Source organism: Rhinopithecus roxellana, chromosome 8 (assembly GCF_007565055.1).
Source record: "Rhinopithecus roxellana isolate Shanxi Qingling chromosome 8, ASM756505v1, whole genome shotgun sequence".
Taxonomy (NCBI): Eukaryota; Metazoa; Chordata; class Mammalia; order Primates; family Cercopithecidae; genus Rhinopithecus; species Rhinopithecus roxellana.
This window is the reverse complement of record NC_044556.1, coordinates 1596451-1610336: the sequence shown is the minus strand read 5'-3', so window position 1 is coordinate 1610336 and position 13886 is coordinate 1596451. Positions and strand designations below refer to the sequence as shown.

General features: G+C 50.3%; 1 protein-coding gene across 1 annotated transcript; it reads left to right on the top strand.

The window, feature by feature from the left end:
* The first annotated feature begins 63 nt into the window (after positions 1–63).
* On the top strand, positions 64–13650 carry CCDC105 (coiled-coil domain containing 105). The gene is made up of 7 exons (XM_010361548.2): positions 64–734; positions 3033–3137; positions 10841–11039; positions 11736–11902; positions 11999–12094; positions 12195–12308; positions 13250–13650. The coding sequence occupies exons 1-7, from the start codon at positions 165–167 to the stop codon at positions 13496–13498; spliced, it is 1500 nt and encodes a 499-aa protein (XP_010359850.2). The 5' UTR covers positions 64–164; the 3' UTR covers positions 13499–13650.
* The last annotated feature ends 236 nt before the right edge of the window (positions 13651–13886 follow it).

Here is a 13886-nt window from a genome sequence, read left to right as displayed (position 1 = left end):
TCCCCCTACCTCTGGAACTCCACCTTCCTTGTTGCGCCCATCGCTATGGTGACGGGCGCTCTCAGTACACTCTCTCCACAGGCCAGGAAAGAGTTGTGTGTCTTTGGGGTCCCTTCTGATCCGCCTGGGGGTCCCCGGCCAGGCCGAGGGACCAAGCAGGGACCATGCGCGTGTTGGCACACCCGGCAGAGCGCAGCCAGGACACACGCATTGGGGCACCAGCATGGCGCGAGGCAGCTCAGGCCATGTCGAGAACCGCGCACATCCTGACGGATCGCTGCGGGCAGGAGGCGGTGACCATGTGGCAGCCCAAGGACAGCGTGCTGGACCCGAACGTGGCGCACCACCTCGGCCGCGCCGCCTACATCCAGCCCTGGCGCTTCCGCGTGGAGATGCTCAAAGGCGGCAGCACCGTGGAGAAACCGCTGCCAGGCGAGGGCGTCACGCTGTGGAAGGGCAAGATGAAGCCGCCCGCCTGGTACGCCCGCCTGCCGCTACCATTGCACCGCAAAGCGCGCGCCCTGCAGACCACTGAGGTGGTGCACGCGCACGCGCGTGGAGCGCGCCTCACCGCCGCCCGCCTCGGCCGCGCGCAGCACCAGATTAACGGGCGGGTGCGACAGCTGCTGCGCCAGCGCGAGGTCACCGACCACAGGCTCAGCGAAGTGCGCAAGGGCCTGCTTATTAACCAGCAGAGTGTCAAGCTGCGGGGCTACAGGCCCAAGTCTGAGAAGGTGGGACCCTCCTCCCCGCCCCCAACCCCAGCCTAATTGCAAAGACTGAGGCCTTCGTTATGCAGTGTTCAGCCCCGGAAAAATCCTTTCCATACTTTCGGAGGGCGAGGCTGATGGATCACCTGAGGTCAGCAGTTCGGGACCAACCTGACCAACATGATGAAACCCCCGTCTCTACTAAAAATACAAAATTAGCCTGGCCTACTGGCGCATGCCTGTAATCTCAGCTACTTGGGAGGCTGAGGCAGGAGAATCACTTGAACCCGGGAGGCAGAGTTTGCAGTGAGCCGAGATCACACCATTGCACTCCAGCCTGGGCAACAAGAGCAAAACTCCATCTCAAAAAATTTTTTAAAAAAATCTTTCCATAGAGAGAACACCCAACTCTGGTGAATAAGGGCAAAGAAGTTGAGGGCCGGGTGCAGTAGCTCACGCCTGTATTCCCAGCAGTTTGGGAGGCCTAGGTGGGAGGATTGCTTGAGGCCAGGCCTTCCAGGTTGCAGCGAACTATGATGGCACCACCGTGCTCCAGCCTGGGTGACAGGTGAGAACCTGTCTCTACCAAAAATTTTGAAAAGTTAGCTGGGGGTGGTGGTGCACACCTGTAATCCCAGCATTTTGGGAGGCCAAGGCAGGAGGATCGCTCGAGTCCAGGAGTTGGAGACCAGCCTGAGCAACATAGTGAGACCCTGTCTCTACAAAAAAAAAAAAAAAAATTTAATGGCCCAGCGTGGTGGCATGCACTTATGGTCCCAGCTACTTGGAGGCTGAGGCAGGAGGATTGCTTGAGCCCAAGAGTTTGAGGCTGCAGTAAGCTATAATCAGACCAACTGCAATCCAGCCTGGACAACACAGTGAGATCCCATCTCTCCAAAAATTGGAGGAAAATTAGCCAGCTATGGTAGTTTGTGCTTGTAATCCCAGCACTTCAGGAGGTCAAGGCAGGAGGATTGCTTGAGGCCAGGAGTTTGAGGTCAGCCTGGACAACACGGCAAGACCCTGTCTGCACCAAAGTTTAAAAAAAAAAATAGCCAGGCATGGTGGTGCATGCCTCTAGTCCCAGCTACTTGGGAGGCTGAGGCAGGAGGATTGTTTGAGCTCAGGAGTTCAAGGCTGTAGTGAAATATGATAGGGCCACTACACTTCAGCCTGGGAGATAGTGAGACTCAAAAACAAACAAACAAAAAAAAGGTGATGGAGACAGGCCCAGGAAGAGATGCCTAAGGCCCCACGACCCAAAGAGTGAGCCCTGTCCAAGGAGATGAGATCCTCAGCTTCCCTGCCCCAGAGGAGAAAATTATCCAAATCTCCCAGCCAGGAAGAGAGGGTGCAGTCCCTGATTCAGACTCCATGAAAATCTCCCCAAAAAGTAAAACCCACAGCCCTCAGCCCAAGCATAAAATCATCCACCCAGATCCCAGGCTCAGAGGGTAAGCCCCATAGGTGTGAGACCCTCAGTGCCCCAGTCCTAGTGAAAACACTCTCCCAACTCCCAGCTGAGGAGAGCAGCTGATACCCTGGTCCCAACCCAGGTGAAACTCCCCCTAGAATGTGAAATAAAACCCAACCCCCCTGGCTTCAGGAAGTGAAAATCCCTGCGCCCGACCTCATCTGTGGTGAAAGGAAGAAGTCCTCCCTGCAGAGAGAGACTTCAGACTCCCAACCCTCACACCCAAAGGTTGAGCCCCCATCCAGAGAGAAAGAGTGAGACCTCTAGTGCCAGTCCCGGTGAATCTTCCCCTTAAAGTGAAACCTCAAATCCCCACCCCAAAAGGTACAAAAATTCCAGCCTCCCGGGGGAGAGATGGGATCCCACTCACAGAATGGGATTCCTACCTTCAGCCCCCAGATCCAAATATTAAGACTCCAAAAAGGAGTCTTCCCTATGATATGATCATCCCTCGTCATCCCTATGATATGACCCCTCCACCTGTAGCCAGGGAGAGGAGATAAGACCATCACTGAGGAAGGGGTGCCCAGCTCCCAGTCTCGGGGGTAAGAACAACCCTCCCCCAAGTTGAGACACCTTCATCTCAGCCCCCTGGGCTCCTATCTGTAAAAGAGAGAAGCCTCCAATCTCAAGCTCCAGAGAGCAAGACCCCCCAAGTGAGAGAGCCCACTGAAAAAATCAAACCTTCTCAAATAGGGAGACACCTCACCCAAAGGATGAGAGTACCCCCAACTTCATCCTTCAAACTCAGAGTTTATGAGGCTGGCAAACCCTCTACCACCCCGGAAAGAGAAATCTCTTCCCAGCCCTTTCCCAAGGATGTGAGGGATTCTTTCCTTGTTTTCTAGATCCCTGACAAAGCTGACAGTATGCTTACATGGGAGAAAGAGGAGCTGAAAAGCATGAAGAGGAAAATGGAGAAAGATATGGAAAAATCAGAGGTCCTACTCAAGGTTAGGGGTGCCTGAGGATGACTTATGGGGACTGGAGGGGGATCCCTGTCTGCCTAATGGACAAACCGCTCTGACCTGGGGACTGTCACAATAGCAATTCCTTCAAGCCACACTGACCAGATATTCATTGCATTTCACTTTGTGAAATGGAAAAAGTGAGGCCATGGGAGATGAAGTTGGGTCTCAGAATAACCATGAACACCCACTCTGTACAAAACCCTGTGCAGTCATTGAATCCACTCGTTAAGACTGTCCTGTGAAGCAGAAACTATGATTTCCTCATTAGAGATGGGAAAATTGAGACTCAGAGAGAGACGACCTCACCTAATAAGCAAACCCATCAATGGCAGCGCTGTGGTTTCAACCCAGGTGACTGGAGTCTAGCTCTTTGCACTCTAACACGTGCTCCAGCTTCAGCCAGACTTGATCTCTCGCTGCATCCTTCGCGCTCGCAACGAGAACTTCTTCACGAGGGTGCAAATGAAGGGGGAAGAGCAGCCAGACTTCAGGGGCCTTTGGGACCTATTAGGGTTCACTGGCAACTTGTGTGCTTTCAACTCATCCATTTGATAAATACTAATCTAGTACCTGCTTCCCAGACACTGAGCTTGGCATCATAGATAAATTGGTGACTGAGAAAGAACTAGCCTTGCCCTTGAAGAGTTAACATTCTAGAGGCATTCAAAGAAAAGACAGGCTGGGGACTTGTTTTATTTCCTATTGTGAGATTGAACTGTCAAGTCTTTTACTGCTGTTGAACTTGCCTTGCTTTTATATAGAGAGCTCCGCAGCTAGACTACATTTAAACAAGCATTGGACCTTGAAGGCAGATACAGAACTAAATTATATTTCACGTAGCAAAGTTCAGTAAGCTTGTGTTGACTGGGGAGTGGGGAGAAGGGGAGAAGAAGGGACAGACTGGGGGACGAAGGTGTGGACGAGGCAGGAGACTCAGGAGCTGGTGAAACGCTGTCCACGGTGCTGAACTTGAGTAGGGCATATCTTCTGGCTGCTGTCATATTCCTTTAAATCTAATGATTCCTGAAATATCCTTCCAGGAAGTCGGAGGCAGAGAAGGGAGAAGCCCCTGAGGATGGACGTGGGAGCAAAGGGCTATAAAGAGGGAAGTGGATCATGCCCATAATCCCAGTACTTTGGGAGGCAAAGGCAGGAGGATTGCTTCTTGAGGCCAGAAGTTCAAGACCAGCCTGGGCACCATAGCAAAGCCTCATCTCTATTTTAAAATAAAATAAAACTAGCCAGGCACAGTTGTACTTGCCTGCAGTACCTGTTCAGGAGGCTGAGGGAGGAGGATTGCTTGAGTCCAGGAGTTCAAGGCTGCAGTGAGCCATGATCATATCTCTGCACTCCAGCCTGGGTGATAGAGGAAGACCCTGTCTCTGAAAGAGAGAGAGAGAGGTGGGAAAGGACAGATGTAGACAGAAACAGAGACAGGCTGCTTGGCAGGATCTGGTCTGAATATTGCTGGAGAAAAATAACACCAATCAGATTTGTTTCAATTTAAAATCACGAAGTCAAACTTCAAATTGGCACTCAAACCTTTCCCACAGACCTCGCCTTAAGTCTCTAGAAGACTTGCTGACCTGCTGGGCAAGTGATTTCATGCCTTCTGTTCCTTCAGTTATCTCCAACTCTCTGTGCCTTCCGTGCTCTACGGTGATTTCAATGAAAACCACCAAAGGGAACCTCTCTCATTTTTCCTCTGTCAATCCTATAATTCCACCCTTCCACTCTTCTGCATCATCAACATTTCCTTCTCTCTTGGCTCATTGTCACCAATAAACAAAAGGAGAGTTATTATTTAATGGGTACATATCTGTTTGGGAAAATGAAAAAGTTCTGGAGATGGATTGCAATCCAGCCTGGAAGACAGAGCAAGATTCTATATAAATGAATGAGGGAAGGAGGCAAGGAACAGAACAGCTAAAATTAATCTCCATATCAGCTTACTGGAGATGATAGTTGCACAACAGTACGAATACACCTAATGCCACTAAACTGTACCCTTAACAAGGTTAAAATGGCAACATGTTATGCTATATCTATTTTAGTACAATAAAAAGCCCACCTCTCTTGATCTACATGCCCCTCTAGATACCCATTTCTCTAGTCCACTGGATCTTATCTGTATATGTCAACTTGCTCATGTTGACTCCAGGCAGGCTCCTCAGCTAAACTGCATTTGAACAAGCATTGAACCTTGAAGGCAGATTCAGTACTAAATTATATTTCACGTAGCAAAGTTCAGTAAGGATGTGTTGACTGGAGGGTGGGAAGGAGGGGAGAAGATGGGACAGGCTGAGGGTCAAGGCTGTGGACAAGGTAGAAGACTCAGGGGCTGGTGGCCCGCTGTCCGTGGTGCTGAACTGCACCGCGGTCCTTTTCTTTTTTTTTTTTTTTTTTTTTTTTTTTTTTTTTTTTTTTTTTGAGTCGGAGTCTTGCTCTATTGCCCAGGCTGGAGTGCAGTGGCGTGGCATGATCTCAGCTCACTGCAATCACCGCCTCCTGGGTTCAAGCAATTCTTCTGCCTCAGCCTCCCAAGTAGCTGGGATTATAGGTGCCTGCCACCACGCCCGGCTAATTTTTGTATTTTTAGTAGAGACGGGGTTTCACCATGTTGGCCAGGTTGGTCTCGAACTCCTGACCTCGTGATCCACCTGCCTCAGCCTCCCAAAGTGCTAGGATTACAGGCGTGAGCCACTGCACCCGGCCTGGACAGCTATCTTGCTGGTCACTGTATTTTCACCACCTGGCACATCGCCTGGCATCAGTAGGGGTTGAATTAATGTTTGAGTTCATGAACAAAAGACTTTTTAAGTCCACTTTTTAACCCAATCAATAAATCCCAAAGATATCATATTCAGAGAAAGAAGCTGGACATAAAGTATACACCCTGTAGGATTCCATTTATATGAAGTTTTAGATTCAGCAAGGGTTTTCTTCAAGGTACAGTTAGTAAATGGTTTCTGCCTTGTGTGCTGTGTAGTTTCTGCCCCAACTACTTAACTTGGCCAGTGTGCCATGAAAACAACCAGAAATGATATTCACACGAATGCGCATGGCTGTGTTTCAGTAAAATTTTACTTACAAAAACAGGTCACCCATCCATAGGATGGAAATTTATCAACTCCTTAAGAACAGGCAAAACTTGGCTGGGCGCAGTGGCTTACATCTGCTATCCCAGCACTTTGGGAGGCCCAAGCGGGAGAGCTGCTTGAGGCCAGGAGTTTGAGGCTAGGAATTTGAGGCCAGCTTGCACAACACAGCAAGATATCATCTCTACAAAAATGTTTAAAAAATTAACTGGGCATGGTTAGCATGCACCTGTAGTCCTAGCTATTCAGGAGGCTGAGCTGAGAGGATCTCTAAGCTGATCTGAGAGGATCTCTTGAGCCCAGGAGTTTGCGGCCACAGTAAGCCAGGATCATGCCACTGCAATCCAGCCCGGGAGACAGAGCCAGATTCTGTACAAATGAATGAAGGAAGGACTAGAACAGGTAAAACTAATCTCCAAGTCATCTTACTGGAGTTGGTCAGGGAGGGAGAGAGGAAAGGGGAGCCAGAGAAATGTATGGCATGATGGAAATATTGTATATCTTGACGGAGAGTGTTTATAAGGGTGTATACATGTGCAAATGACTTGTTTTGATATCACTCTCAAATAATTGCAGATATCAAAGGAATATGATATGCTTCGTTTTATTGTGGAGGAAATAAGATTTCAATGGCGGGATGCTGTCCAGATGAGATACAGCCTGGTGGGAGGGGGGAACTCGGAGAATAGCAGTCTCAATATTGATCAGAGCAGAGGAAGGGAGACTTCAAGGCTAGAGGTGGGGATGGAATGAGTGCCAGTTGAGAATCAAGGGGGTGACACAGGAAGATCAAGATGTGGGTATAGTGAGTGCCAGCTCTCCATGTTACAGTGGGGAAATGCATGAGACAGGCTGCTTTCTCAGGGTGCCAGAACAGAGTCAGGCACAGAAACCAAGCAACTGACACCCAGCACACGGAAGCTGTTGCTGTCTCTTACCGCTCCTCTCACCCCAACCCCAAAGAGTCACTGAAGGCTTCTGAACTGGGTAAGGAGGTAGGAGATGTCTGAGCTTCAACTTGGAAATTGCTTCTTCCCAAGAACAACAACAAGAGCTGGCAAGAGGCTGGATGTGGTGGCTCACACCTGTAATTCCAATACTTTGGGATGCTGAGGCAGGAGGATCACTTGAGCCCAGGAGTTCAAGACCAGCCTGAGCAACATAGCAAGACCCTGTCTCAAAATAAAAGAACAGGAAAGGGTCAAGAATGAAGTGACGAAGGAAACCAATTTCTCAGAACCAATCCATATCCCAGCACTTTGGGAGGCCGAGGCGGGTGGATCACCTGAGGTCAGAAGTTTGAGACCAGCCTGGCCAACATAGCAAAACCCTGTCTCTACTAAAAAGTACAAAAATTAGCTGGGTATCGTGGCATATGCCTGTAATCCTAGCTACTTCAGAGGCCAAAGCAGGAGAATCCGTTGAACCCGGGAGGCGGAGGTTGCTGTGAGCCAAGATCATACCATTGCATGATCTGTCTGGAAATGAGCAGACTCACTTTTACCTGGTTATTATGCACAGTGCCATAAACGGAAGACAACTTTGTGAATAAAAGTCTTAAGAATTTCTCTAGCTGGGCACAGCAGCTCATGCCTGTAATTCCAGCACTTCGAGCCCAAGGTGGGTAGATCGCTTGAGCCCAGGAGTTTGAGACCAGCCTGGACAACATAGTATGTAAGACCTTATCTCTACAAAATTTTTTTTAAAAAATTAGCCAGTGTGGTGGCATGTGTCTGTGTCCCAGCTACTTGGGAAGCTGAGGTGGGAGGATCACTTGAGCACAGGATGTCCAGGCTGCTGTGAGCTGTGATCATGCCACTGCACTCCAGCCTGGGAGACTGAGTGTCACCCTATCTGAAAATATATACATATTACTTTCCTGGATTACCTGTCATCCAGGTGAACACCCAGCACCTGGGAAAAAATGTAAGCAGAATTGCCTGACCTTTGACTCAAATTTCCATGTTCCCATGCCTTAACACACCTTCCCTTCTCTAAAAGCCACATTTAAGGTAATATCTATGAGCACCACCAACTCATCCATGTGTTTATCTGTAATGGCTATTGAGGAAACTGTACTGTTCATGGTTGTTTTTGTTTTTGTTTTGTTTTTGTTTTGAGACAGTGTCTCACTCTGCTGCCCAGGCTAGAGTGCAGTGGTGTAATCATGGCTTACTGCAGCCTCAATCTCCTGGGCTCAGGTGATCCTCCCACCTCAGGCTCCTTAGTAGCTGGGATTACAGATGTGAATCACCACACCTGGTTAATTTTTTGCATTTTTTGTAGAGGTGAAGTTTCACCATGTGGCCCAGGCTGGTCTCGAACTCCTGGGCTTAAGTGGTCCTCCCACCTTGGCCTCCCAAAGTGCTGGAATTACAGGCATGATCCACCGCACCCAGCCTGAATGCAGTGATATCTTCACAGTATATTCATAGGTCAAAACATCAAGTTGTACACCTTAAATAAATATAATTTTTATTTGTCAATTACACCTCAATAAAGCTGGGAAAATTAAGTGGAAAAGAATACATTTTAAGTGAACCTACTACAAAAAAAAGATAAGTGGCCGGGCGCGGTGGCTCAAGCCTGTAATCCCAGCACTTTGGGAGGCTGAGACGGGCGGATCACGAGGTCAGGAGATCGAGACCATCCTGGCTAACACGGTGAAACCCCGTCTCTACTAAAAAACACAAAAATCTAGCCGGGCGAGGTGGCGGGCACCTGTAGTCCCAGCTACTCGGGAGGCTGAGGCAGGAGAATGGCGTAAAGCCGGGAGATGGAGCTTGCAGTGAGCTGAGATCTGGCCACTGCACTCCAGCCCGGGCGACAGAGCGAGACTCTGTCTCAAAAAAAAAAAAAAAGATAAGTATGGGAGAAAATGGGCCGGGCGCGGTGGCTCAAGCCTGTAATCCCAGCACTTTGGGAGGCTGAGACGGGCGGATCACGAGGTCAGGAGATCGAGACCTGGCTAACATGGTGAAACCCGTCTCTACTAAAAAAATACAAAAAACTAGCCGGGCGAGGTGGCGGGCGCCTGTAGTCCCAGCTACTCGGGAGGCTGAGGCAGGAGAATGGCGTAAACCCGGGAGGCGGAGCTTGCAGTGAGCTGAGATCCGGCCACTGCACTCCAGCCCGGGCGACAGAGCAAGACTCCGTCTCAAAAAAAAAAAAAAAAAAAAAAAAAAAAAAGTATGGGAGAAAATGGATAAGTTAATTAGCTTGATATCATCCACATTGCATACACAAATCAAATCAAAGCATCACATTGCAATTATTATTCAATTAAAAACAAAAATTTAAGTAAAAATAATAAAGTAAACCTTGAGGGGTGGTGTGATGTGAGTCAAAAGAGGAAAAAAATCTTTTTTCATAAGACATAGGCATGTCTCTCCTAAAAAAGATTTCATGAAAGAAAATATTTATCTGGAACATTGGGGAAATGAATTAAATTAAAAAATATTTCCAGGCCAGGCACAGTGGTTCACATCTGTAATCCTAAAACTTCGGGAGGCTGAGCCAGCAGGATTGCTTGAGCCTAGGAGTTTGAGACCAGCCTAGGCAACGTAGTGACAGCCCGCCTTTACAAAAAAAATACAAAATACAAATTAGCTGTCTCAGGAGGCTGAAGCAAGAGGATCACTTGAGTCCAGGAGGTTGAGGCTGCAGTGAGCTACGATTGAACCACTGCACTACCACCTGTGCAACAGAGTGAGACTGTGTCTCAAAAGGATATACACACACACACATACATATATACACACACACACACATATATATATCCATAAGTAAAAGCCTTTACCAGTATCAAAAATATTAGGCACACTGCCTCACGCCTGTAATTCCAAAACTTTGGAAGGTCAGAGCAGGAAGATAGCTTGAAGCCAGGAGTTCAAGACCAGCCTGGACAACATAGCCAGACCCCTTCTCTGCAAAAAGTTTTTTTTTTTTTTTTTTTTTTGAGACGGAGTCTCGCTCTGTCGCCCAGGCTGGAGTGCAGTGGCCGGATCTCAGCTCACTGCAAGCTCCGCCTCCCGGGTTCACGCCATTCTCCTGCCTCAGCCTCCCGAGTAGCTGGGACTACAGGCGCCTGCCACCTCGCCCGGCTAGTTTTTTGTATTTTTTAGTAGAGACGGGGTTTCACCGTGTTAGCCAGGATGGTCTCGATCTCCTGACCTCGTGATCCGCCCGTCTCGGCCTCCCAAAGTGCTGGGATTACAGGCTTGAGCCACCGCGCCCGGCCGCAAAAAGTTTTAAAACTAGCAGGGCATGGTGCTTTACTCCTGTAGTCCCAGCTACTCAGGAAGGTTAGGCAGGAGGCTCTCTTGAGCTCAGGATATTGAGGTTTTAGTGAGCTCTGGTGGCACCACTGCATTCCAGCCTGGATGACAGAGCAAGATTTTGTCTCTTAAAAAAAAAAAAAAAAAAAAAAAAAAAAAAAAAAAAAAAATGAGAGGATCAGTTTCTGTTTAGAGGTAGAAATGCTTTACAGCCTATAAGCCTCAAGCCTCAGCAGAGAAATCACTTTCATCCACTTCCCTCAACCTCCCAGTTCTCACTCTGCCTTCTCCTCCTCCCTTCTCCACCCAGACCCTGGCCTCCTGCCGAGACACCCTGAACTTCTACTTCAAGGAGCGGCTGCAAGCTGTGGACCTCATGAACCAGCCTCTGGACAAGGTTTTGGAGCAGGCCGGACGCCACTCATGGGTGAACCTCTCCCGGGCCCCCACCCCACGCACGCAGGGTCAGAAAACGCCTCCTCCAGACCCTGTGGGCACCTATACCCCAGGTAGGAGTCCACTGTACTGGGTCGTATTGGTGCCCACCCAGATCCCCTTGACTGTCAGTGCAGCCCCTCCTCCACTTGGCTGTTCCTTTCCTGGGAAATAGCCCTAGAGCCAATGGGAGGACTGAAAGCCTATCTTGCTAAGCACACATTGTTACTCAATTTTTCCCCCTGTGCTCTCCTGCTGACACTCACTGAGGACTCAGTCATTCACAGGCTCTGCTCCTTTTTTTTTTTTTTTTTTGAGATGGAGTCATGCTCTGTCACCCAGGTTGGAGTGCAATCACCCGATCTCAGCTCACTGTAACCTCCGCCTCCCAGGTTCGAGCGATTCTCCTGCCTTGGCCTCCTGAGTAGCTGGGATTACAGGGGCCCGCCACCACGCCTGGATAATTTTTGTATTTTTAGTAGAGGCGGGGGTTTCACCATGTTGACCAGGCTGGTCTCGAACTCCTGATCTCAGGTGATCCGCCCGTCTTGGCCTTCCAAAGTTCTGGGATTACAGGTCACGGGCTCTGCTTCTAAGGAAACCAACCCAAGACGCTACTTACACTATCTCCCGCGCCCCTTGGGCTTTCACCCAGTCCCTCAATAAAACCCCCTAGCCCAGGGCCCACCACCACCTGAGAATAGAGAGAGGGACAGGGACTCTGGGAACGGAGGGCTTGGTGCCCCCAAGCGCGTCCTGGGCATTTGCAGAGTGCGCCTTGGCTCTAAATGAAGCCAAGCGGTTGTTGGTCGAGTCCAAGGACACCTTGGTGGAAATGGCAAAGAACGTGGTGGACGTCCAGGAGCAACAGCTGCAGATAAGCGACCGCGTGTGCGCCTCGCTGGCGCAGAAGGCGAACGAGACCTTGGAGCTGAAGGTGAGCGCATTACCCGCGGCTGCGGGCAAGGGTGGGACAGGGGAGGAGAGGGGGACTGGGAACCAGCGTTATCCCCCTGCGCTTCCCTGCCCCCAGGAAAGATTAAATATGACGTTAGGACTGATGAGGGGAACTATCCTCCGGTGTACGAAATACAACCAAGAGATGTACACCACCCACGGTCTCATCAAGGTACGGTTCGGGGTGAGAGCCTTCCGAGGTCGAGGCAGGGGTGCAGGTGGGTGGAGACTGCGTTTAAACGCTCTTGCACACCGCACCCGCACCCCACCAGGGTCCTCTGTTGAAAGTTCACCTGGAGACTGGAGAAAAGCTGGACAGACCCCTGGTTCGCATGTACCAGAGACACGTGGGCACCCAACTCCCTGAGGCTGCGCGCCTCGCGCAGGTAAACCCCCCTCCTCCACCCCCCATAGCCCTGTAAATGGTAAGGCTCCTTCCTCAAGCACATCTGGACCAGGTATGATCCCCCGCTCACCCAAGTCGGCCTGTCCTTCAACTCCTGCCACGAAGTGGGGAGGGGAGGGGGCTTCAGTACCCACACGTGGCTCAAATAAGTCCCCTCAACCCCGTCCTCCCCTCTCACACGCACCCTCACTGTCCCACTCTGGCCTTAGTCTCTCTAACCTGTAAAATGAGGAGCATGTCAGCACCCACTTCAGATGGTGGTGGTGAGAACAGATGAGTTCATGCATGAAAGGCGTGTAGCATGGCACCTCCATAGAATACCCTTAAAGCAGCCGAGCTGTTGTTGTTGTTGTTGTTGTTACTATTATTATTATTGAGACAGAGTCTCGCTCTGTCGCCCAGGTTGGAGTACAGTGGTGCAATCTTTGCTCACTGCAGCCTTCCTCTCCTGGGTTCAAGCCATTCTTCTGCCCCAGCCTCCCTTGTAGCTGGGGCTTACAGGTGTGTGCCACCACACCCAGCTAATTTTTGTATTCTTAGTAGAGACAGAGTTCTGCTACGTTGGCCAGGCTGAACTCCTGACCTCAGGTGATCTGCCTGCCTCAGCCTCCCAAAGTGCTGGGATTACAGGTGTGAGCCACCGCGTCCGGCCCTGAGCTGTGATTATTAAGCCCACTTCCTAAGGAGGCTCCTTCCTACACATCTTGACTAGATGCATTCCCCTCCCTTAGCCTGCCCTGTCACGGTTTTTTTTGTTTTTGTTTTTGTTTTTGTTTTTTCAGGCGCACCTGGCCCACCCAGATGTGTTCCCCTCCTCAGCTGTGTTCCTTACACACACACGTGGCGCAGAGGTGCCTGCCCACCCCAGGTAGCTCCCTGCCTTCTGCTCTGGCTCACGGGTCTGCCCTGCTCCCTCTCCAGGGCACCGACAAGCTGCAGCGCCACATCACGCACCTGGAAAAGAACCTGGACGAGCTGCTCGCCAAGCACAAGAACCTCACCTGGGGCCTCAACTGCAAAAACATCGGGCATGAGGTGGACAGCAGCGTGGTGCGCCTGCGCCTGCGCCAGCGGCAACCGCACGTGTGCTACGAGCAGGCGCAGCGCCTGGTTAATGACTGGGACCCGCGCACGCCGCCGCCGCGCAGCAAGAGCAGCACCGACCCCTAGTGACCCCAGCGTCCCCCGCCCCAGCCGGCTGGTTGGATACTGGCTGGGACCTAAGAGAGCAGACATAGCCCCATGGGGCCCTCTCTCTCCCCTGATGCACCCTCCCTCCAAATGCCCTCTAGGAGAATTATAATTAAAAATAACAATAATTATCATGTATTAGGCACCTACTGTATGTCAACCACTTACCCTAGGACACGTTATAGCAGCATATCCTGGTAGTTAACAGAATGGATTTGGGTGCCAGATGGCTGGGATTTAAATCCCACCTTCCCAGTTTCAAGCTATGTGGCCTTGGGCAAGTCACTGTCCCTCTCTGGCCTTGGTCTCTCCAATCTGTAAAATGAGGAGCATGACAGCACCCACTTCAAATGGTGGTTGTAGGCGG

Excerpts from the sequence above, each read along its gene's own strand:
- CCDC105 (XM_010361548.2), top strand. The coding sequence starts at position 165 with ATGCGCGTGTTGGCACACCCGGCAGAGCGCAGCCAGGACACACGCATT. Across the intron at positions 735-3,032 it reads ACAGGCCCAAGTCTGAGAAG|ATCCCTGACAAAGCTGACAG; the intron begins GTGGGACCCTCC and ends CTTGTTTTCTAG. Across the intron at positions 12,309-13,249 it reads AGGCTGCGCGCCTCGCGCAG|GGCACCGACAAGCTGCAGCG; the intron begins GTAAACCCCCCT and ends CTCCCTCTCCAG.